At 38.9% G+C, this 25,943-nt stretch overlaps 1 protein-coding gene and 1 long non-coding RNA gene across 3 annotated transcripts; one reads left to right on the top strand and one right to left on the bottom strand.

The window, feature by feature from the left end:
* Nucleotides 1–2,893: 2,893 nt before the first annotated feature.
* Nucleotides 2,894–6,585, top strand: LOC309488381. The gene is made up of 2 exons (XR_014202102.1): nucleotides 2,894–4,110; nucleotides 5,250–6,585. It is a non-coding gene; the product is annotated as an uncharacterized lncRNA (long non-coding RNA).
* On the bottom strand, nucleotides 5,934–22,349 carry sp1 (sp1 transcription factor). Of its 2 annotated transcripts, XM_082156439.1 has the most exons (7): nucleotides 22,241–22,349; nucleotides 21,591–21,670; nucleotides 18,928–18,972; nucleotides 17,488–18,733; nucleotides 10,713–10,854; nucleotides 9,284–9,477; nucleotides 5,934–7,228 (listed from the first exon to the last, which is right to left on the bottom strand). In XM_082156439.1, exons 1-7 carry the CDS (start codon nucleotides 22,290–22,292, stop codon nucleotides 6,921–6,923), a joined length of 2,067 nt encoding a protein of 688 aa, XP_082012565.1. In that variant the 5' UTR covers nucleotides 22,293–22,349; the 3' UTR covers nucleotides 5,934–6,920. The 2 variants fall into 2 exon arrangements, with proteins under 2 accessions (XP_082012565.1, XP_082012566.1); XM_082156440.1 differs by lacking the exon at nucleotides 18,928–18,972.
* Between the last annotated feature and the right edge of the window lie 3,594 nt (nucleotides 22,350–25,943).

Genomic DNA, 25,943 nt, shown 5'->3' with positions numbered 1-25,943 from the left:
TGCCAATTTTTAGGAAAATCTGTGTCTATGTGGGTTCCTATGCACATACTAGTCTAGGCCATTTAGTAGTATAAACAGTGATTAGTGTGTTTAGACTGGTGTTTAGGGGAAAACATGCACTTTAAATACCCGGATGATGCACTTAAAGGGACAGTACACCTAAAATAAAATGTAATTTTTACTCACACTCAAGTTGTTCCAAACCTGTCTGAATTTCTTACTACTGTTGAAGACAAAATATATTTTAAAGAATGTTAAAGAATTAAACTGTTGACGATAGCCTTTGACTTCCACGAAAAACAAACAAACTGTGGAAGTCAACTATCAGGTTACCAATTTTATTTACAATTTTTTTCTTCTTTTGTCTTTAGCAGAAGAAAGACACTTTAGGGTGAGTAAATGACAACATTTACATTTTTGGGTGAATTATCCCATTAATTAACCGCAAGAAATTCAGCTCAGAATTGTGACTTTTATAACTCACAAAAGAAAAAAGTCTGAATTGTGAGCTGATTTTTTTTGTGTGGCAATGTCACAATTCTGAGAAAAATTTCAGAATTGAGATATAAACTTGCAATTGCGAGTTATAAAAGTCACAATTCTGAGAAAAACTCAGAATTGGAAGATATACACTCACAATTCAGACTTTTTTCTTGCAATTGCGAGTTTATATCCCACAATCCTGACTTTTCCCCCCTCAGAATTGAGATATAAACTCGCAATTGTGAGCAACGAGAATTGTGAGATAAAAAGTCGCAATTATTTTTTACAGAAACAATTTAATTACAGAAACAGACTTGCATAGTGGTCTGCAAATCTGACCAAATAACCTCATAACTGATGCACTAGACAGCCGAGTATAGTGTACAGTGCCTCATCTGGGACACAACTTATGCATGTACAATATATTTTTGTAATGGATGTCTACAAAACATTCAAGTTTTGGCTCTCTGCTAGTTAAAACAGCATAAATGTAGAAATATGGTAGTAGCTGTTGACGAGACTGTGCTTCATTACGACTTCAGATCACCAGCACAAAGGTTAGCTGGGAAAAGGAGCAACTAACAGACTTTGTACTGCACTGTATACAAATTCTAACCCTCCCAAATCAAAAATTTCAAGTGACCGATAACATCTAAATTTTTCAATTGGCCCAAGTGAAATTCTTGTTGCAATAGTCTGTTAACATTGGCTCAATGAGAAATAATACGTCAGATTAATTGAAAAATTTAGATGTTATCGGTCAATTGAAATTTTTGACTTGGGGATGTAATTTTTTTTTACAGTGTGGGAGGATTTTCTAATGGAGAATGCAGTTAGAGCTTCAACAAACTCAATGGCATTGAGCTTCTCCAGTTCTGATGTAAAGTGCCATCGGGTCAGAACACTTCCGCATGAAGAAGAGAACAGAGCTCGTCTCAGCCAAGTCCAAGTCGGCTTCATTTCATCAAGGCTTCCCAATCCTGTTCCTGCAGAGATCATTTCCAATCCTTCTTCAACACAATTATAAGCACAACTATACCAATTATGCAAAATTCACTTTTATATGGTGTTTGAACATAAATGTGTCAGCAGGGTGTGTACACAATCACCCTATAATGGTAAATATCCACCCAATCCTTTTTTTATCCCCATAAATCATAAGCAGGGTCTCAAGCTGTTCGCAGTTTTTTATGCAATGTGATGTCACACTCTTTAGGCCCCGCCCATGACTGCTGACAGACTCCGCCCTATTAGCATAGACTCCGCCCCTCAGTGAGCTGAACACAGTCCGCCATGTTTATCTCCTCGACATAGCATTTAATAGCAGCGTTCAAGTAAGAAATGTATTCTTATTAAAGCTATTAAAGTTATTCAGTCAAGAGCAGTGAGTGATTTTCTGTTTTTCTTTTGTTGTTTGATTCATATTAACAGCAAATAGCAGTAGGTACTGTATATTACACTGCTTGTGAACTTTGTGTGTTTTTGACAGTTTAAGGGCAATAAGATGTGAAAGAGAACTTAGGTTAATGCTCTCGGGACACTCCGTCTGACATCCAGCTTTCTGTGCGCGTGCTTCGGGTGTGTGCGCTTAGAAAACCACATTTCAGAAGTTTAGACTGATATGGTTTTAAAACACATGCAGATAATAAACTTTCATGATGATGAACTGCAATGTCACGTGAGCGTGATCGCGATAGAGATGATAATCAAAACCAAACAGATGTTTTAGTTTTCATCAGAGTATCCGAGGCTCGAGCTGTAAAGACTCCGCCCTCTTCTGGAAAGAGGACGGGGAGCAGCAGCTCATTTGCATTTAAAGATACATGCACGAAAACAGCTTTCCTTCCACCCAAAAATGATCTGTGGGGTATATTGAGCTGAAACTTCAGACACATTCTGGAGACGCCTGAGACTTATATTACATCTTGTAAAAAGGGGCATAATAGGTCCCCTTTAAGCTAACTTTAATAGTATATTGTACTGTTATAATTTTCGTTTGTGTGATTTTTTATATTTTCTTCAACAGCCCAAGCATTCATACAGGCCTATAGAATTGAGCATAAAACAAATTCTTAAGTAAAAAAACTGTATTTAATAAATCAGCTCCATTGCGGATTCCAAGGGCGTTCCATTTAAACACATTTCAAGGTTCAACATCAGCAATGACGTCCGAGTGAACGAGACGGAGGGAAGTTGGTGAGGGAAGGGCATAAAAGATTGGACTTAAAACACAGCCCTAGATGAGCTGCTTCAGGTGTGTGTGTGATCGGGACTGGAGCTGAATTTATGGAAGGTAGAGGTACAGTAGTGAACACCATTCCAGCAAACACTTACGCTTCATTATTTCACGTGCATGTTTGGATTATCCTTGAACATAAGCATTACTAAGTGTGTGTTTGATTAAGTTCTTGTACGTTTATTACCACCATCCTCACTGCATTACCTTTTTAGTTTCATGGCCTTTAATCACACTGTTTAGAGGACATGTGGAACACGTTTTTTTACTATTCCCTGATTATCAAACCCATGATCTTGGTGCTGTTTAGATGCAAATAATTATGGGCTCCTATTGTAATCGTTAGTGTTCCTTTAATTATTATTATTATTCCGCTCTGGAAGTCTATGACAACCCATAGAAACACTTTCAAGAAATGTTATGAAATTTGGCATTCAAACAGAAGACAGTCTAAACTGTCACCGACAATTTGACTAAATAAACTAAATCCCAAAGTGTCACCAATTATCCAGTTTCACTTTAGTTTATGCTAATAACTTTTGAACCGTAAAGGCTAGAAACGAAATTTTTTTTGCCCTCTGACGTAATTTTCCGACATTAAAATTTCTACCATTTTGAATTTTCGGAAAAACGTACCTTTTTGATCTCCTCCTAGGCCATTGCTCCAATTTTTATTAAAATTGAACCAGATCATCTTCAGACCATGCAGACAAAAAGTTATGGAATTAAAGTTGATCCGTCAAACCGTTCTTGAATAACGCGCAAATGAATTCGATGAGGAGCACGCTAAAATGGAACGCTTTAGCATATTCTGACCAAACATTGGTGTGTTATGACAACCATGAGGGTACCTGCACAGTTTCGGCACAGTGCCACCTTGTGGTCAGGAGAAATGAAAAATTGGCAGTTTTGCTTATAACTTCTGAAATGTTTTGCTAAAAATCACAAAACGGGTCTCTTTAGATTCAGTGCAGCATGCAGAGTCAAACCATATCCAATTTTCCCATATCGGCCACTGCTATATTTTACAAACGCATTGGCGTATCGTTATGAAACTCTTTAAGTATAATCTTTGCCACCATGCCCTGAAGGTACCCACATTTTCAAGACTGTTGCAAGTAGGTGGTGTTACAAGTAGTACCTTTCATTCTATTAGGTGGCAAATAAACAGATTTTTGCACAGAAGTACAGTTTAATTTGTCGTAACTTTGGGGTAACAGATTACATTGGGGGTAACAAAGAGTAACAACTTAGATTAATAATGGGAATGCTGCTACTATTTACCTGTAGTCTGAATCCATGAATTTGAACAATGTGAACATTAATGGTGAAATGTCACCTTAAACGGTGTCAAAGTAGGGATTAGTAGCAATAAGGTACTCGAGGCTATAGTGCTGTATTGTATGGGGCGCCGTTTGTAAAGCGGCTCATGCTGAAAATAACAGCAACATTTTGTCAAATTTAGCTTCAAACAATGTTGTATTTAACTGGTATGAATTTTTTGCGGTCACTTTTTACCACATTTACAACAGTATTTGTCAACTTAGAGATATTTTAAATAGTTAAATCTAAATATTAAATGTTACACCTAAATGTTAAATGTTAAATCTAAATGCTAAATCTAAATTTTAAATCTAAATCTAAATGTTAAATCTAAATGTTAAATCTAAATCTAAATCTAAATCTAAATCTAAATGTTGAATCTAAATCTAAATGTTGAATCTAAATGTTTCGGGTGAAACTAAATATTTAACTAACATGCAAAATCAAAATGCCGGTAACCGGAAGTGCCAAAATAAAAGCTCGAGGAGGTCAGTGTGTCAAATAACGAATAAAAACCATCTCATCCGAGGAAATGGACTCTTGGGCATGGATTATCGTGATAATAACTACCTAAAATAATAAACACATTTGGAGAAACTGTATTTGAAGAGTAGGCTAGTGTCACTTTTATGAAAAGTGTGGGACTTATGACCTGCAGCCATAATAGCCAGCCACGAGGGGGCTCACTTTGACTGAATGTCATGTCATCACTCTCATCACGAAACTCTACAGTTTCTCCAAACGTGTTTATTATTTTAGGTAGTTATTATCGTTATATTATAGTTATTATTATGAGATGGTTTTTATTCGTTATTTGACACTAGAAACCATGCTATAAACACACACTCGAGCTTTTATTTGGGCACTTCCGGTAACCGGCATTTTGAATTTGCATATTAGTTAAATATTTAGTTTCACCCGAAACATTTAGATTTAACATTTATATTTAACATTTAGATTTATATTTAACATTTATATTTAACATTTAGATTTACATTTAACATTTAGATTTAGCATTTATGTGTAACATTTAATATTTAGATTTAACTATTTAAAGTATCTCTAAGTTGACAAATATTGTTGTAAATGTGGTAAAAAGTGACCGTCAAAAATTCATACCAATTTTTTAAACATTGTTTGAAGCTAAATGTGACAAAATGTTGCTGTTATTTTCAGCATGAGACACTTTACAAACGGCGCCCCATAGACATAGTATTGTGAATAAGTGACTTGTTCACGATTTAGCACTAGCCTCGAGTAACGTACCTTATTGCTTTTATAAAACGGTTACCACACAAGCCAAAAGAAATATGTATCAATGCAACTTTCATGAAGTAAAATCACTAAAAGCCTTCCTTCCACTGGAAAAAAATAGTCCCTGACAGTCAACAGCAACTTATAACACCATTAGATGACGGCAAAGATTGTCTTTATCAGTGAGTCTCTCAGTAGCAAAGACTTTTATATAGAAAGCACTGAAACTTGTTGTGAACACGGACAACTGACAAATGCTTTGACTAGCGCTGTGAGGCACGGGAAACCCCTGAACTGTTAAAAGGACAATCTATCGCAGCGGACATTCAAATGGATGTTTTTATTATGCAAATAGGACTGATCTGAAGGATAATGCTATATCTAAATGCAGGTAATAAACTCTCTCTCTCTCTCTCACACAATACAGTAAGCTTCAATGAACAATATCAATGAGAACAAACATAGGTTTACGTTGCTAAGAGTGGTTGCTAGGGGTGTTGTGTAGTGATACACAGAACCAGTGGGTGAAGCTGTTATAGCCGTGTTTTATCATGAATAAAACACAGCTATTAACCAATCAGAATCAAGGACTGGAACTAACCGTTTAATAAGCAAGCATAAAAAACTGCTAGGAGTCTTTGTGAAGTTCATCTTAATTTAATAATTATGAATGCTTAACACCAAAAGAGTAACATTCACCTGAGTTAACATGTAATGGAAAGTGAAGAGCTTTGGCTTGAACTCCAACTCATAAAAGAGCCCTCTCTTAATAAAGGGTTTAAGGCATTCGTATTTTAACTGGTTAACATTTTCCCTATAAACAAAGCATGACTGTTTAAGACCACAGTGACCAAGAAAACTGGGACAATTAGCATTAAGCAACTCAACTGCATGTATTTACTGTAACTTAAATGTGTTTTGTATATCAAGACAAAAGAACTAAAGCAATAAAAAACAAACAAAAAAAAGAAAACGTTATGGAACACCTACATAATATAAAAATGCTGACATTTAAGACTGCATAATTCATACATTCACAAAACAAAAGTAATTTCAGAATATGCAGTTTTCCATACTTAGAAAAAATATAACTTATGTACAAAAAGCATCAAATCTTTTTGTTTCATCTCATTTATGGTGATTAATACACGGAAGCATGATGGCTTGTAAGTAAGGTATTACAGATTAAAAAGATGACTATGATATCACTTTCACACAGGGTTTTTTTTTTTTTATCTTTCTGTTTGCGTTGTTGCGTTGTAACCCAATATATCCAGACGTCAAGTGGACCACTGAGTGATGCTTACCGTGACGCACCACAATATCAGTTCAGGGAATCAGTAAAAGAGGGGAAAAGAAAGAAAACTGAAAAAACTTGGATTCAGAATATACATGGGAGGGATGCAAAAAAGGCTGGCGTCTCAAAGAGGACGAGGTAAACGAGCACCTTTAAGGTGCACTATCACACCTCTTTCAGTCCCCTGTGAAACCATTTGTCATGGCTGTCGCTCACCGGAGGCTCCGCGCCTGAACCGCCGTTTTGATGCCTACAAACTGCAGTGCATTCATTCTTCCCAGTCAGATCTCTCAAAATGCTCACTGCACTCTCGCCACCCAAAGTGCATCAATAGCCATTGCTATTCAGATTGATGGAGTGCAGATCTGTGACTTGCATGACATTGATGCCACTGGGCTCTAACCGCGTGAACCCTTCGGATGACAGCGTGCCCATAGTAACTAGCGTCTGCTGGTCGGTGGTCATGTCAGCCGTGGCACAGGTGTCGGCCGAGCTCGCCGTCGTGACGGTGGTGTCAGCGGCGCTCACTGTGCCGGCGGGGCCTTTCTTATTCATATGGGTCTTGATGTGCTTGGACAAGTGGTCGCTGCGCATGAACCGCTTGGGACACTCTGGGCACGAGAACTTCTTTTCACCTGTGAACAGACAAAGGGCAAGTTTAACAGTTTTGAATCAACTTGTTCATAATAAGAACCAGTGCAAAGCCATCGTTTGTTTTGTTAAATAAAAGCATTAAAGGGGTCAGGAATATACAGTCAAACCAAAATCTATTCAGACACCTTCAACATTTCTCACATTATCACAGTTTATTCGCTATAGTTTAGAAAATGGTAAAAAAAAATATGACAAGAACTCATAGTTATCAGATCAGCTGATATTTGACTGGTTTTGTCCATCCTTCTGTTAGACTGTCTCACACATGAATTATGTTGAATATCTGTCAGCTGTTAAATTTAACTACACAATTAGATTATACCAGTTTAGCTCAACCAATCACCAAGCAATGCTTCAGTTTGTTCAGTCTGTGTGTAAAAAGAGCATTAGCAATTAAAGACAAAACACTTCAGCAGAACATCATCAGCTCAAAGTGTCCCAATCATTATTGGTCCCAAATGTTTATAAATGTTACTGGTAGTCACTGTATGAAGAATTTTTGGCCATAATATATCACAGTTAACTTTATTTAGCTAAGTTAGTAAGTTTTACTAGTGGCTAGTAAAACTTACTAACTTAGCTAAATAAAGTTAACTGTGATATATTATGGCCAAACATTTTTTTTTTTGCTATTAAAAAAATACTGTAAGTTTACTGTAAGACCTCAAAAGTTCCTTGATAGTATTTAAAATCATCTTATTGATACCAAGCTGCCAAACAACTCGTTATACACTTTGGGGTTTTTACTACCAGATGTCAGCTCACCTTATAGTGCTCAATCCTGTTCTGTACACACACAGTTCAGTCATTTACAGGAGTGACAACCCGAATTAACTCCTGAAAAACTCAGGTAGTGACAAACACATTTACAAAAATACCATTAGGCGTCTACAGCTCTAAACTGAACAACTAGTTGTTAATGATGTATTTAAATGCACAACCGTCTCTGTTGTGTACGCGTGTGGTGTGGGAAAACCAGAAGGAAAGAGGAACAAGCCTCGGCTCGTTCATGTTGCCAGATCTTCCTAGAAAAAACAAGCTAACAAGCCCATAATAAACCAAGATAAATGCAAATGCTTTATATTGAAAACAAGACCAAAATATCAGGATTAACTCCATAAACTGGATCACTTCACGAGCCAAGCTCAAACAATAAGCCGCATAACACACAAGTTTAGATTTTAAATAATGACCGAATTTTCATTTTTGGGTGAACTAACCCTTTAAATTGTCATACTACTTCAAAGTATTTCTGTTTTTACTGTATTTTTGAAGAAATGCAGCATAGGGGAGAAGAGATTTCTTTCAAAAACAATAGTTTAATTATTCCAAAATGACTAGTAGTCTACATTTACAGCTATTCAGCATTTCCATGTTAAGAATGCACAGATCCAAAATAATATTGTGTGTATTTGACCGTTCAGGCAGCCGGGTTATCAAGAACACGCATGTCTGTCAGACAGCGTACAAGTGCAGAAACAATGAGTTTCTTTTATGACTATTTTTAATATTTAAGCACATCCCATTTCTTTATTGCACTAATGTATAAAAATGTAGGTGTCCTGCAAGCTTCAAGGCTATATTAACATACAATAACAAAACAAACACAGCACAATCTCCATTTACTTCCCCATGCCATTGACAAGATTTTCTGTCATTTGTGACACTTTCCTATCATTGACACGTGTTTCCAGCAGTCATACAGCAGGGGGCGCTGTTACAGATCTGCTGAAATAACACAGCATCTCTGAATCCAAAAACAAGCGAAAATCCACGTAAACCAGAAACAGATTTACATATTAACACAACTAAATATTCTAAGGGCTATGAAAGTTTTCTGAGTAAGATCAAAAAATACTCGCGGGCACTTTTTTAGTAAACGCTGGTGGGGAAAGTTAATTGACAATATATATAGTCATACTGTCCAGCCTTCCACGCTCAGTTAAACATTCAAAAATGGGCTTGAACCGAAACGCACAGCAAACTTTAAACGTTGATGAGATCACACACCTGCTGTCAGGCTCATGTAAACTCACCCGTGTGTGTCCTCTTGTGTCTCTGCAGCTCATCAGAGCGTGTGAAGCGTTTCCCACAGAAGGACCAGGAACAAACGAAGGGTCTCTCTCCTGTGTGCCAGCGTAAGTGTGCCCGTAGATGAGATGTTTTCCCATAAACCTTGCCACAGCCAGGAATATGGCAGATGTGCTGTTTCTTCTTAGTGGGGTCATTGCTGCAATAAGAGAAGAAAAAAGGACACGTTTAGAAACTCAGCTGTAGTTTAAAGCTGCATATAAGGGATAATGTACAGTCTCGTTTATTTATATAGAGCTTTATTTGTCTAGTTTGGTTGGAGTTACTGTTGCCTTTATATCAGCTGAACCAGTCTGGCCATTCTCCTCTTCTCCTCTGACCTCTGATATCAACAAGGGATTTTCACTCACTGGATTATTTCCTCTTTTTCAGACCATTCTCTGTGAACCCTAGAGATGGTTGTGTGTGAAAATCCCAGTAGATCAGCAGTTTCTGAAATACTCAGACCAGCCCGTCTGGCACCAACAACCCTGCGACGTTCGAAGTCACTTAAAACATCTTTTTTCCCCAGTCTTGACCATGTCTACATGCCTGAGGCCTGTTCACACCTGGCCACTTCATGCGTTTTCTGTAACCGGATGGCTATCAGATCGTGAAAAGACCCGGTGTAAATGCCCTCTGAAACGCAATTGAACCTTCGCAGGGAGCTGATTGACAGGCGATCTGACCAATCATAATCCGCTATCCGCCGAATTCGCCATTTTTGAGGCGGAGGAGGACGAAAAGTGCCATCATTGCAGCCTCCGCATATGCTTCAGTTATTGTGTGCGAGAGAGATCTCAGGACTGATGGGTAAAAAAAAAATTCTACGAGGAGCAGGGGGTCCGAAATTTTAGGATGAGCAAGCCAACCTTTGATATGTTGTGTCAACATTCCACTCCTATGAAGACACAACGTTTCGTCAGGCCATTCCGTCCCTTTGCAGAGGCGCGTCGGGGTTTCTCTCATCATTAAACCGCAGAGATAGCCTAATGCCTCTGAGAATACGATCTGCCTGTTCACATGACAGTCGCATTGGCACATGTCTGATTTATATCTGATTTATTTCCACACATGAATGAGGCTTGAAACCGATCTGGAAATATCCGAATGCATGCGTTTTTTTCCGATCTGTGTCACATGAGCAAAAAAATCGGAACTGGGTCACATTTCACAGTGTAAACGAGGCCTTAACTGCACTTTTCATGTTACCACAAACAATGATAAAAGTGAGGAGTTAAGAGTCTGACATAGCTATGTGTGTGTGTGTGTGTGTGTGTGTGTGTGTGGGGGGGGGGGGGGGGGGGGGGGGGTAAGTTGTGTCAAAAGGGAGGCCCACTGTCTTAGACTTTGAAAACCCCTGTTATAAAAGTATTGTGTTAGCTGGAGTCGTACCGTCCCTCTCCGTCTTTGCAGTACGGGCAGGTGCAGGCTTCCCTGCGTGTGCGTCTGCTGGTGGTGGTCGGGCTGCTCTCCACATTCTCATCCATCACACTGTTGTCCTCCAGACCGTCTCCACCCGCACCACTCACTTCACCTGCGGAACAAACGCTACACATCACACCTCTACACATGACAAACACACATTCAAATACAGCAACAAGACGCCAGGAAAATTACAGAGAATTAACAAAACTGACAAATGTAAAGGTGATGATACACAGGGCAACTTTTTGAGCAATGTTGAGCCAGATGAGACACAGGGCCCACAACCGATCTAAATTATCGGTTAGGTAATTATCGATAAGGGTCATAAGATCATAAGCGGAAAGATCAGGGTTGGAAAACAATATGGCGTTGCGGACGGGCAGCAAGGCAGGTGCTGCAGGTGTCTGCACAGCTAAAGTCAAATACAAGTACAAGACTTATTTTAACAAGAACGTTTTTTGTTATAAAACTAGCCCCATACCCGGTGCCAGATTAAGGAAATGTTTTGGCGACGTGGCGTACAGAGGCTGTTTGTTCACCTACGCATTTGCTCTCTTGTTGATCTCGTTGCGTTGCTGCTGGTCTTGCCAAACTGACGGTACCCGGCGGCAGGTTGATTGTCTTACGTTCACTCAATGGAGTCATCAAGCAGTATATTCTAAAGTACTGAACAACGGAGAGGCCAATATACCAACTCCAGCTCGGGCGCGTTCAACACTGAGATCTTACCGTCCATATCACAGGCTGATCGGCTACATGATGATTACGCTTCTACTGGCAGGTGATGTCCATTCTAATCCGGGACCAGTTTGCGAAGGAAAGTCGCTGTTGTCGGATATACCGGAGTTTGCAAACGTTGCTGAACTACATCAAGAAAGCAACAATCTACCTGTAAGTTCAAACGTATCACTGCAAAACGCAATATTTAATCCGAGTGACTGTACACATAAAGAACTTTTTAATAGAATGGCGGTTAAAAGGAAGTTTGAACTCTTTCAACCAGTAAATCAGACTAAAGCCTTGTGGGACAAACGACTCAAACCTAAAGGATTGCTTGGTGGACATTTGAATTTCAGAAGCATTGTGTCAAAAACTGAGCAACTTGAAGGTTTGCTGATAGACTCTAATTTAGATTTTCTTTTTATCTCAGAGTCATGGTTAACTGAATCATCACCAAGGACTGTTTTTGCTATACCTGGGTACCAAATTTTTAGGAAAGACAGAAAATTAGGGAGAGGAGGTGGAGTTCTTTTGTATGTTCGAAATCACTTTAAATGTGTAGAAGTGCATCCTAATTCCTCACAAGAACTTGAAAGCATTACTGTCTCTATTGTATTGTCCCCTCATATGTCTTTTATTGTTACAGGTATATACCGACCCCCAAATTCTAATAATATTTTTTATGACAAACTAAAATCCTTATTAAAGGAAATTGGTACTAAGACTGAACTAATTGTATTAGGTGATTTTAACATAAACTGGGCTGAGAAAGCAAGCAGGAAAAAACTTAAAAGTATATCAGATCAGTTTAATCTTGCTCAAATGATTCAAGGCCCAACTAGGATTACTCAATCATCACAAACACAAATAGATCTTATTTTTAGTAATAAGCCTGAGAGAATTACAAAATATTTTAATTTGATAACTGGTATGTCAGATCATAATCTGACCTTAATTGTTAGAAAATTGACAAAACAAAGATTCTTTTATAGACAAGAGGGTAAAAGTTATTTTAATGTTATACCTAAAACCTTAGTCGGTCCATTTGAGGATAAATTAAAGCACTTGGACTGGAATGATGTTCTGCAGTCTGATGATATAGAAAAGGCATCTAATATTATGATGACCAGAGTTAGTGAGACTAAAAATGAGTTTTGCAAAAAAATCTTACATCCACGTAAAAAATATAATCTGCCATGGTTAAATGAGAATCTTTGGAAGTTAATGAAGCAAAGAGACTTAGCATTGAAGGCAACTCTTAAATCCGGACTACCACATGATAGGAGAAAATTCCAAGAATTACGAAATAAAGTAGTAAAAGATCTAAGGCAGGCTAAAGCGGATTACTTTATTAAATTAATCAATGACTCTAAGGGAAATAGTAAATTGATTTGGGAAAATATTAATAGCATTACAAAGAAGGAGCGTAAATCTGTTCAAAATTGGGTAATAAACGAACAATCAAAAGTGATAGAAGATAAAGGAGAAATAGCTACAATCTTTAATTCATTCTTTGTAGATTCAGTACAGTGTCTAGCCAGAAATTTTGGTCTAAGACCAAGAGTACTTACATCGGCTAATAATGATTTCCATGTTTTCACAATCAAAAATGTCTCAGAATATACAGTAATGAAAACACTTGATTGTTTGAAAGGGACCAAGTCTAAGGATGTTTTTGATTTTGATGCAAAATTCTTGAAAAATTATAACTTAATACTATCTAAGCCTTTAACTCATTTGATAAATTTGTCAATAACAAAATCCTATTTTCCTTCATCCTGGAAGGCTGCAGTAGTGACTCCAATTTTAAAAACAGGTGATAGAACTCTTATATCAAATTATAGACCCATTAGTATACTTCCAATAGTTTCTAAAATTACAGAAAAGGTTGTTTATGATCAGCTAGTCTCTCATTTAAATGAAGGTGAATTTACCTTGCACCCGATGCAGTTTGGCTTCCGAAAGCATCACTCGACAGAAACAGCAAACTGTTTTTTTGTGGAACGAATCAAAAGTCTACTTGATAAAGGCGGTGTCGTTGGAGCTGTGTTTTTAGATTTTAAGAAGGCATTTGATACCGTTAATCACAACGTTTTATTATCGAAACTTTCTAAATTTAATTTATCTGTTAATACCATGACCTGGATGGAATCCTATTTGAATAACAGAAAACAATGTACAAGAGTGGGTGATAAGTGTTCCTCGTTTGCAAACTGTATTTCAGGGGTCCCTCAAGGGTCTATTTTAGGACCTCTTTTATTTTGTATATATATAAATGACCTCCCTCAAACATGTCCAGATGTTAACATCCAAATGTATGCTGATGACACTGTGATTTTTACCCATGCAAGATCTAAAGAACACGCTGCAGCCAAACTGACAGCTTCGATGAGTAAGGTGTCGGATTGGCTGGCAAATTCATGTTTGACCCTAAATCTAAGTAAAACAGTTTGCATGTATTTTAGAGTGATGATTAATAATTCAGTTAATCCTGATATTTTAATTAACGGTGAAGTCATTACATCTGTGACACATGTTAAATATTTAGGCATCATAATTGACACAAATTTGACCTTCAAAAAACAAGTTAGTAAGGTCATCAAGACTGTTAAATTTAATCTAAACAATTTTAAGAGTATTAGACATAATTTGTCACTGTCTGCTGCAAAACTTTTTGTACACACAATGATCTTTCCCCATTTGTCTTACTGTATAACAACCTGGTCAAAGGCAGGAGCGACTACGCTCAAGCCTATGTATTCACTTTATAAACAAATTTTAAAAGTATTAGACAAAAAACCTAAGGATTATCATCATTGTAATATTCTGAAAAAATATAATCTTCTCAATTTTGATAATTTCTTATTTTATTCGGATGTATGTCTAAAGTTATTCATGATCTTGCACCCCCTCCTCTTAGAGGATGCATAGTTTTATCTGGCAGTGGCAGTGCCAGTAGAACTAGAGCATCAACTAGGGGTGATTTGGTACCGCATTTTAGAAAGACAACCTTTGGTCAATCCGTCTTCTCTGTCAAAGTAGTGGAGAAGTGGAATTCAATACCCACAAATATTAGAAACTTAGGAAGTTTTGCAGTATTTAAAGCCAGCCTCAAAATTTGGCTAAAATCAGCACAAGAGTGTCACCACTAATGATTGCATTGTATTTTCTGTATTTGGTGTATACATCAAACCGTTCTTATCAATTTTGAATAATATGTATTTTTGTAAATTTATGTAGTATATTTGTTGTTTAGTGGTTGTTTTGAGTCTTTTGTTTTGTCTACCTGCCCAGGGACAACAGATGCAAATTAGCTGTTAGCTAACTCTGGTGCAATTGTCTGAATTGTGCGCTGTCCCTGCCAAATAAACAAACAAATAAAATAATAAATAAATAGATAGAAATGTATTGCCCATTTTCAATGGAAAAGTGCCCAAGCAACAATCACTCGGCAAGATTGCCCAGCAACATTGCGCAAAAAGTTGCCCTGTGTATCATCACCTTAAGGGAACGGCGGCTGCTGACAGTGAACAAACGTTTGCTGGAACGTTGGTGCTGCAACTAGTAGTAAAGAGAAGATCGGCTTGAACTGGCACTACAGCGATCCGTCACGCCACACTCGCACCAAAACCACATTTATTGTTTAAATTTCATAATAAAGAGAATTTGAAAGCTCAGACTTTGTTTCATACTACAAATAATAATTAGTGAACTTTTGTTCCCGCAATAATACAGGACAGACTAAAAGATTGATTTCGGGATTTTAGACTCGATATAGTTTCATCAAAATGAAGATAAATTAAGTGCAAAGAGACGTGTAGTTTGTTATAACTAGGGATCAGAGGTCACGTTAACCGCAAATTGTGAACCCACAGTCTCTGTTCAACTTTCTCTCAATAAATTAATAAATGCATAATCTACCCTATTGTCCTGTAAGTTCGTGAATAAAAATGAAAATGTGAACAAAAACAGAGACAATTAAATAGAAATTAAAATGACGGGTAATAATAGATGACGTCAAAATGACGGACAATGCGGAAGTCTAACACGACCTCTGCTAGGGATGCACCCCTAAATGAAGATTCTGGGTATTTATTTCTTATTTTAAATGAGCTTTTTTGTAATTGTATATTAGACTTTTTAATGAAATTCAATAATTTTAATGACACAGAGCCAATAAAATAACCACACTTTTATCGAAAGTATCACACTAAAATTGAACAGAAAATATATAAATTTTAAATATCAATAAATTATTCTTTACTCAGATCTACGCAACAGAATCAGATTTAACTGATTTATTTTTTTACAAATTATCCAAAACATATAGTCCTACAAAGCTATTATTATCATCAAAGCGTGAGCAGAGCGTAGCATGGAGTGGATCAGTGAACAAGAGGCTAGCGTAATTATACCAGCGTTTTACAAGCACGGCTATACACACCATGTGACAGCACAGTAGAGCTATCGCAAACAGAAACACGTCTACTAATACATAGGAATTCAATGCTGGCACGTTATTTAAGCGGACTTTGCTTTCCCGATGAACATGAGCGGTACATGAGTGGAGCGTTCCGGTCTCCTAAAATTAGAACAGCACAAATGTTCATAAGAATTAAGGGCTGCACGATTAATGACGCAAAGGATTGATCGTAAAGGCTGCGATTATTTTATATGCTCAGTTTGTCAGTGACGTACGGCTCTGTAAACGCCGCTCCATCTGAAACCACTGCGAGTTTGAGACGCTTATAACGTGCATTTGAAAAAGTCAAACATCTTTCCAAGCACGAGAAGCATTTATGAGCCTCTTGTCCAACAAAAGACAACATTTAATAAATCAAAGCATTTCAATCTTCTGTTTATCTTAAAGCGATAGTACGACGCCCACAGGGATTTCCTGGAATGATGTGCGCTATTGTACTTCTGCGGGGCATATTTGGCGTGTGTGTGAGAGATGCCCTCTGGTGTTCAGATGATTTGCCGTGTGTGTGTGTGAGACGCCCTCTGGTGTTCAGATGATTTGGCATGTGTGTGTGTGTGTGTGTGTGAGACGCCCTCTGGTGTTCAGATGATTTGGCGTGTGGGCGTGTGTGTGTGTGAGAGATGCCCTCTGGTGTTCAGATGATTTGGCGTGTGGGCGTGTGTGTGTGTGAGAGATGCCCTCTGGTGTTCAGATGATTTGCCGTGTGTGTGTGTGTGTGAGAGAGACGCCCTCTGGTGTTCAGATGATTTGCCGTGTGTGTGTGTGTGAGACGCCCTCTGGTGTTCAGATGATTTGGCATGTGTGTGTGTGTGTGTGTGAGACGCCCTCTGGTGTTCAGATGATTTGCCGTGTGTGTGTGTGAGAGACGCCCTCTGGTGTTCAGATGATTTGCCGTGTGTGTGTGTGTGTGTGTGTGTGTGTGAGACGCCCTCTGGTGTTCAGATGATTTGCCGTGTGTGTGTGTGAGAGACGCCCTCTGGTGTTCAGATGATTTGCCGTGTGTGTGTGTGTTTGTGTGTGAGAGACGCCCTCTGGTGTTCAGATGATTTGGCATGTGTGTGTGTGTGTGTGTGTGAGACGCCCTCTGGTGTTCAGATGATTTGCCGTGTGTGTGTGTGAGAGACGCCCTCTGGTGTTCAGATGATTTGCCGTGTGTGTGTGTGTTTGTGTGTGAGAGACGCCCTCTGGTGTTCAGATGATTTGGCATGTGTGTGTGTGTGTGAGACGCCCTCTGGTGTTCAGATGATTTGCCGTGTGTGTGTGTGTGTGTGTGTGTGTGTGAGAGACGCCCTCTGGTGTTCAAATGATTTGGCGTGTGTGTGTGTGTGTGTGAGACGCCCTCTGGTGTTCAGATGATTTGCCGTGTGTGTGTGTGAGAGACGCCCTCTGGCGTTCAGGAGGAGCAGCATTTACGACCGATCAGCTGTACTTCACTGACAAGCTGTACATAAAATAAATCGCAGCCTTTGCCAAATCGCGTGCGGTTTCATTGCGATGAATCGTGCAGCCCTAAAAAGAATAAAAGCAGAGCAGACTAACCTGTTGTATTGGAGATGGTGATGGGAACCCCCTGCAGCTGATGCATCAGTCCTGCGCTGCCAAGCGTGTTCAAGTTGATGGTCTGAAGGCCAGAGAGCTGCATGGTTCCTGGTGTCCCCGTCTGAGCCAGTGTGATCTGGGCGTTAGCGGGGCTCTGCAACTGAAGGGTCTGCCAGCTGACCTGGCCATTCGGACCCACGGTACGGATCAGGATGGGGCTTCCGTTCGCGATGGTCTGGATCTGAACATTTTGCACTCCATCCTGAGACAAAGTCTGTGTTGCGAACATCTGACCTCCGGCCGAGACCGAGCCGGGCTGAACGGTCTGCAGGACCTGCTGTGGCTGAATGAGAATCTGTGCTTGACACTGTTTCTGCCCGTCTCGATTATCAGATGCGATGGACATGTTCTGGAAGGGCTTTCCCGTGTCTCCTTTGCTACTCTGGGTTAGTGTTACGATGCCTGATGTGGCCGTTCGTGTGCTGGTAGAAGTAGTGCAATACTCCACTGGAGTTGTAGACGACGTGCACTGGAGAAGCTGTTGAGATGTTCCTAAATTTCCTCCAGCGTTCGGATCACTTCCGGGTCCGACGGGCGTACCAGAGCTAACCGGGAGAAGAGTGATGTTAGCATTCAGAGGAACAGGCATGTTGGTGAGGAACTGTGTCTGACTGGGAAGCACAGTGCCACCCAGACTGATGTTCTGCAGAGGTATTGCTTGCTGGAAAAGGCCTGGGACGGTTAAGATGTTTCCAGCACCAGCACCTCGGTTAGCGATGAGCTGCTGGTTTCCATTAGGCGAGGACACGAGCTGAAACTGCCCAGATGCTGTGTTTGACGCATCATGAGCTGTCTGAGCAAACTGGAGCTGCTGTCCATCTACAGTCTGAAACTGTGGGATCACCTGATACTGGATGTTTGGCATCACACCAGAGAGGGCAGTGAGCACCTGTTGACTTTGTAGGTTTTGTGAGGACGCCATCACATACTGGGGTTGCACCACAGCTCCAGTCTGTCTGCTTTTGTCCTCCGAGGGAGAGGTTGCGCTAGTGGAGCTGGTGGCAGCCTGAGAGCTTGCGGGTATGATGTGCCAGCCGTTGGAGGCATGTGACAGATGAGGGTGCTGGAGCTCGATCTGTGTGTCCTGTGCCTGGCTTTGCCGTGTCTGTTGTTCCACAGTGTCGTTTTCATCAATCCGACTGCAGGTGGCTGCTAGCAGCGCTAAAGGTGAAGGCTGCTGCGAGTCCTGGGGAGGTAAACGTGCTTTTGAGCCATTGAGGAGATCATCGTTATTGCACGTTTAAAAAAAATGTAATTAAATAAAAAAAGTCACCTAGTTCAGTTTATTTATACATTTACAATACATTTATCAAATCAAGCATTTTTTTTTTTTTTTTTTAAATGACAGAACTTCAATAATTACAAATAAAATGTTGTAACCATGTATGTAGAGCTGGGCGGTATGAAGGTATATATCATTTGCATCTATAATTTTTGACAAAGAGAAACAAAAAGCAAAAAAAAAACAAGTGTTAAGGTTGTATGCTCAGAGGTAGAATGTTCTGCACACACATTAAGTCTCTGAAAACATGTTATTGTTGTTTCTTTTTCCTGTAAATGTAACAGAATCGTTATTATCACGACATTCAAACAAGAAGAATTCAAGGTAAAATTGAGGTCCAACAAAGAATATTTAAATACATATTTTTGTAAAACTTGTCTTTTGTCTGCATGAAGTCAGAATCCACTGGAGTTTCCCTCACCCCTTCTAAAGAAGGGCGTGTTAGAACTAAACTGATGGTTTGCTCAAGGCTGTTGATCTGCTGAATCTTCTTGTTTTCCTGTATTCTGCTTCAGCTCTCTTTCTCTTGGTAAACTGTATGCATGTATGTATGTGCATGTTAGAGTAGTTTAAGTGTTTCGTCTAGTTAATAAAATCTTGTTCATGTCACACGTAAAGTTGTCCGTGTCTCAAGCTCGTATTTGGAGTCCCTAATCATGCAGATCTTGACGACTTGCTCTCAGTAGTACTGTACAGTAAGAAAGACATTCCCATGCCCCGGAAATGTACATTTCTTAGAATTAATAAACAATTAACACTGAGTGTTCACGGTACAAACAGGTTCATTGATTGTAATATTAATTAACAACATTAAGTTTATTCTATTAACTGATAAAAAAGTATTCATAATCAATTATAACAAGATATGATTGATTATTAATATTTCTTTAGAGCTAATTTGCTACACTAAACAATATAGTGACTTTTTTTTTTTTTTTCATGGTAGTGAGATGCCATGGATGGTTTTAACAGTGTTTATCATGATCCAAATTCTATGGAAGACCAATGGTGAATTTTAATCCTGACTCAAACAGTCAGAATATTTATATTTGACCCTATAAAAATGAGGTTGATACAATTTTTACAGATGTTACCAATTTTAATAATGAACAAATTTAATTCTGCATCCCAACTCAAGCTACTGCTACCGTCACACAGCACGAGCTACTATCAAATGTGCATTTCTAAGAAACAAAACATGTTTGTCATGTTTGGCAAGTGTTTGTCATGCTCTGATCAAGAATAGTCTGATGGTAAAACCACAATTAACTGTCTGGTTTACTTTCACTCTGCCTTTAAACCTGAAAGAAATATAGATTTAACATTTATTGTGATAATTATCAATATCGACTGATATGAAAATTGATCGTGATTTTTTTTTTTCCCATGTCAACCAGCCCTATTCAGACTAACGCCTTGCTTAGCAACACTGACTTCAAGCTGTTGCTCTGCCATGACAGTTGTTGACCTGAAAGAGAAAACTGACCATTAAAAGACGACAAATCCCTCCACATAGCACTGCGCGTCAACTCTGGGAACTTGCACTGCATGAATTATGGTGTGATGCATTTTTAAAGTGCGACACCGCACAAAATCAAGCTCTGGCAAGTAGCTGGAAACATCTGCATTCACATGCTTTCATAAATTGTGTGTGAGTGTAACTGATGACTGCACTTCTCAAAAGCATTGTAAGCCCAGATCGTAGAACCACTGGGTCTCTAAGGCTAAATTCACACTGCGAGCTTTAGTGCTCAATTCTGATTTATTGCTCAGATTTGTTTTGTATAGCTGTTCACATTTTAATGAGCAACGTTTATAATGTGGCCAATATCAGATTCCAGTGCACACAGATCATGGCCCTGAACTGACCCGCATGTGCAAAAGAACGATAAAAAGTCATACAGAAGAAAACACGGAGGACATTGTGATTAGGTGTTTATTTATAGTGTGATCTGTCGCGGATTTATGCACAGGCAATATAAAGAACAAAACAAAAACGAGGATGCGAAAAAAGAGAGCAGAGTTTTTAAACATAACAGCCCTCATGTTCGGCTTGTACATATAGAGCTGTCACTGTAATACTAATGAGCTCTGACACATCACTGTCCTTCACAGACTACCTTTCGCAACAGTCTTGATAACGTCAGGTTTGTAAACTCTTTGAAGTGTTTACAAGTTTGAAACTCCATGAGGCCAGGATTGTGATAATTGAGTGACGTAAAATTCGCATGAATTCTAATATGTCTGTTCAGACTGAGGTGGCATTGGAAATCAGACCAACATATGGAAGTGGCACAAACCGGAATTGAAAAGATCAGATTCCATGTGGTTTGTGCTGTTCACAAGGTCAGGAGAGACACAGATCTGAGTCACACGTGTACAGAAAAAATCGGATTTGTGTCACATTTGCCTGCCGTCTGAAAGATCAACTTGGCTCACAATGCTTTTGAGAAACACAGCCCTGATCTCACCTCCAATCACAGAGCAGAAGCATTGCTTTTGTTTTACTTTCAGTGACAGTTTTAAAAGTAGATTCTCCTTCCTGATCCACCCATTTCCCTCCCACAATCCACCGTGAACCTTTCACAGCAGGAAGTGGCAGATATTCATAACTTCACAATCAGACCTGCCTACATTTACAAACTCACAACTGCATAATATAGAGGACAGACACAGTTATTACAAGCGAGCAAACACAGCTAACTCCAAAGTGAACAGTTATAATGCTGTGAAATACACTTGAGCAAACTTGAGCACTTACTTGAGGCGTGCTGGAGTTTCTCTTCTGAATGAAGCTCGTGTCGTTCTCCACCAGCGCGGCCATTTGATTCTGCTGTTGATCTGACACACAGTCAACATAAACAAACTCAGTGCAAACTCATCACAGCTGCATGTGTCTTTATCTAGTGTGTTCACGGATCATCAGACGAGTTAGCCGAAGAGTCCTGACACGCGTCCAGAGGCCATATTCCTTTACTAAAACAACTTTAATACTCATTCGCCAAATCGTCATCATAATCGCTAACGTCCATTCGCTAGCTTTCGTGATCTTAAGTTATAAGCGTTGTTTATCATCGCTCGTGTTATATAACTCAATGTAGGTCGCTGTAATGATCAACTCAACTTCCAAACTTAGCAAACAAGCTGAAGATTACGGTCACTCACTCTAGAAAAAAACTAAAATCAACCAAATTCACGACGAACTCATTCAGATGGCTCCAATTAGCTATTACGAGGTGACCGTTGCTGTTTACGATCACTTGCGAACAACATGATTTAGTGTTTTGGGCGAATCGATGTCAGTGTTTGACAACATAACGTTACATATCGCATTAAAATCCATCAAGTACAGTTGTCCTTCATGATGATTAAAGCTGATGAACACACTCAGATAGTATAAAATGAACTCACCGCTCATAATGTGTGAAGGCGCGAGTTTTTCACGCTTCTTTAAGTCTGTCATGAACTCTCAAACAACTCAACCAAACATGATGAACAGAAAGGACGGAGTCAGTCAAAGCGGCGGGGGCGATGGACCAATCAAGAAACGATTCGCTTTCGCTCGGCCAATAGGATTCTTTGCTTTAACCGTTGTCGTTTTGACGTTTAGAGATACTTTCTTATCATCTCGCTTCTGTGCAAGTATGTATGAGACAGTACTATGAGCTACCACAAAACAATTACAACAGAGCTATAGCAGATAGTAAAGAGTAGCCCAGGCAGGCTTAAAACAAATATAAGATACCGTATTCATAAATTATTAAGGGGAGAAGGTAAAAAATAAATTAACTAATAATAACAACAACAATCAACAGTATCAAATAACACAAATATTTAAATATATTAAAAAATTATAATTACAACAATAAAATAATCATTACACAAATAATTACAATAAGTAAAAAAAAATTACAGGAGATAATACAGATACTTATGTAGGCTTCGTTTTTCTTTATTTTTTGTAATCTTGTAATACTTTCTCAATTTCAGACATGCCATCATCATCATCATCAGTATGGAATATAATTTTTTTGCTAGTAAAATCACTGAGCGTCTATCGTTGTCTATGTGTGTCAAGTGTTGTTAGCTTGGGCATTGCATCCAGCAGATATAGATCATATCACAGTACCTAACAGCATACAAGAATTTGGTCATGATCTAGATTTGAACTAGGACCTCTTTATCTGCATTCAAACGCTCTACCACTGAGGTATACTCCTATACCTATAATGACTGTTCAATACCTCTTAAACCTTTTTTTGTGAAAAATATAATAAAATGAACTCCCTTGTTTCCTTAACTAAAGCTGGGTGTACACTGCGATTCATAGTCCTTTACAATTGTTCCTTGTTAGACTGTACGAACAGTCCGAGTGCCCGATGTAAGCCATGTCACACTGTAAGATCTCAGTCATTAATGTCAGACTGTACGACAGTCAAGACACAGTAAAACGGACGCACTCAAGAAAACTTGTCCGGAGTTTTACATCGTCAATCAATGATACGTACGTTCACAGTGAGCTGCATTACACGCAGGATTGAAATGGTGGCTATATTTCTAATGTTAATTTTGGTCATGGCTTGTCTTGAAGAACAAAGACAATTTGATGGTCGTCGTAGAATAATTCACACTGCAGGACTTTTGAGTCAAATCTTCTGACAGAAGATTAATAAATGACCAGAATTTCGTCAGAGGTCAAATTTTATTACAACGGTCAATAATCGGCAAACATGTCAAACAAAGACTTCATATTTTAGCCTATAGGATCAGAGGAATCTTTCGGGATTTGAAAAATTGGTCTCAGACGGCAAAATTGTACAGTTTGAACTTGGCTTAAGAAATGTTGAACTTGACGAAACTAGGATAACAGTACCAAAGATCACACTCTGATTTGGTCAAGACAAAGGGGGCACTCAGATTTGAACCAGGGACCTCTTGAACTGCAGTGAAACGCTCTACCACTGAGCTTTTCCCCCTTTTGGTAACTTTTTGTGAAGTAAAAAAAATCCCGGTAATTTTCTCAAATACATCAGTATAAGATAAAAAAAATGATGTGATTGGCTTGTTGGAAACTAGCATAAAAGTACTTAAGATTACATTCTGATTTGGTCATGATAAAGTGGGAATTCAGATTTGAATTCAGTCAAATGCTCTAACACTGAGCTATACCCCATTTCAGTCACCCTTTTTGTAAAGTAAAAAAAAAATCCAGTAATTTTCTTAACTTCGTCTGAAGAAGGTAAAAGAACAAAGTATTTGGCTTGTTGTGAACTGGGATAAGAGTACCCAAGACCACATTCTGATTTAGTCATGCCAAAGGGGGTACTTGGATTTGAACTGGGGACCCTTTGTGATCTGCAGTCAAATGCTCTACCACTGAGCTATACCCCCTTTCAGAGAACCTTTTTAAAAGTAAAAAATATCACAGTAATTTTCTTAAATTTGTCTGTAGAAGATAAAAGAATCAAGTGTTTGGCTTGTTGTGAACTGGGATAACAGTACCAAAGATCACATTCAGATTGGGACACGTTAAAGGGGGCACTCGGATTTGAACCGGGGACCTCTTGATCTGCAGTCAAATGCTCTACCACTGAGCTATACCCCCTTTCAGAGAGCCTTTTTCAAAGTAAAAAAAAAAATTCCGAGTAATTTCCTTAAGTTCGTCTGTAGAAGTTAAAAGAACAAAGTGTTTGGCTTGTTGGACACTGGCATAACAGTACCAAAGATCACATTCAGATTGGGACACGTTAAAGGGGGCAACTGGATTTGAACCAGGGACCTCTTGAGCTGCAGTCAAATGCTCTACCACTGAGCTATACCAACTTTCAAAGAACCTTTTTCAAAGTAAAAAATATCCCAGTAATTTTCTTAAATTCATCTGTAGAAGATAAAAAAACAATGTGTTTGGCTTGTGGGAAACTAGCATAAGAGTACCAAAGATCACATACAGATTGGGACATGAGAAAGGGGGCACTCGGATTTGAACCGGGGACCTCTTGATCTGCAGTTAAATGCTCTACCACTGAGCTATATCCCCTTTCAGAGAGCCTTTTTCAAAGTAAAAAAAAAAATCAGAGTAATTTTCTTAAATTCGTCTGTAGAAGGTAAAATAGCAAAGTGTTTGGCTTGTTGTGAACTGGGAAAAGAGTACCATCGACCACATTCAGATTGGGACATGATAAAGGGAGCACTCGGATTTGAACCGAGGACCTCTTGATCTGCAGTTAAATGCTCTACCACTGAGCTATACCCCCTTTCAGAGAACCTTTTTCAAAGTAAAAAATATTCCAGTAATTTTCTTAAATTTGTCTGTAGAAGTTAAAAGAACAAAAAGTTTGGCTTGTGGGAAACTAGCATAAGAGAACCATCGACCACATTCAGATTGGGACATGATAAAGGGGGCACTCGGATTTGAACCGGGGACATCTTGATCTGCAGTGAAATGCTCTACCACTGAGCTATACCCCCTTTCAAAGAACCTTTTTCAAAGTAAAAAATATCCCAGTAATTTTCTTAAATTCGTCTGTAGAAGGTAAAATAGCAAAGTGTTTGGCTTGTTGTGAACTGGGATAACAGTACCAAAGATCACATTCAGATTGGGACATGTTAAAGGGGGCACTCGGATTTGAACCGGGGACCTCTTGATCTGCAGTCAAATGCTCTACCACTGAGCTATACCCCCTTTCAGAGAGCCTTTTTCAAAAAAAAATAAAAAATCAGAGTAATTTTCTTAAATTCGTCTGTAGAAGGTAAAATAGCAAAGTGTTTGGCTTGTTGTGAACTGGGATAACAGTACCAAAGATCACATTCAGACTGGGACATGATAAAGGGGGCGCTCGGATTTGAACCGGGGACCTCTTGATCTGCAGTCAAATGCTCTACCACTGAGCTATACCCCCTTTCAGAGAACCTATTTCAAAGTAAAAAATATTCCAGTAATTTTCTTAAATTTGTCTGTAGAAGGTAAACTAAAGTGTTTGGCTTGTTGAGAACTGGGATAACAGGACCAAAGATCACATTCAAATTGGGACATGTTAAAGGGGGCACTCGGATTTGAACCGGGGACCTCTTGATCTGCAGTCAAATGGTCTACCACTGAGCTATACCCCCTTTC

The sequence above is a fragment of the Leuciscus leuciscus genome (assembly GCF_965113295.1).
Source record: "Leuciscus leuciscus genome assembly, chromosome: 23".
NCBI classification, from domain to species: Eukaryota; Metazoa; Chordata; class Actinopteri; order Cypriniformes; family Leuciscidae; genus Leuciscus; species Leuciscus leuciscus.
The sequence above is the reverse complement of the archived record's forward strand: the minus strand, read 5'-3'. Positions and strand labels throughout refer to the sequence as shown.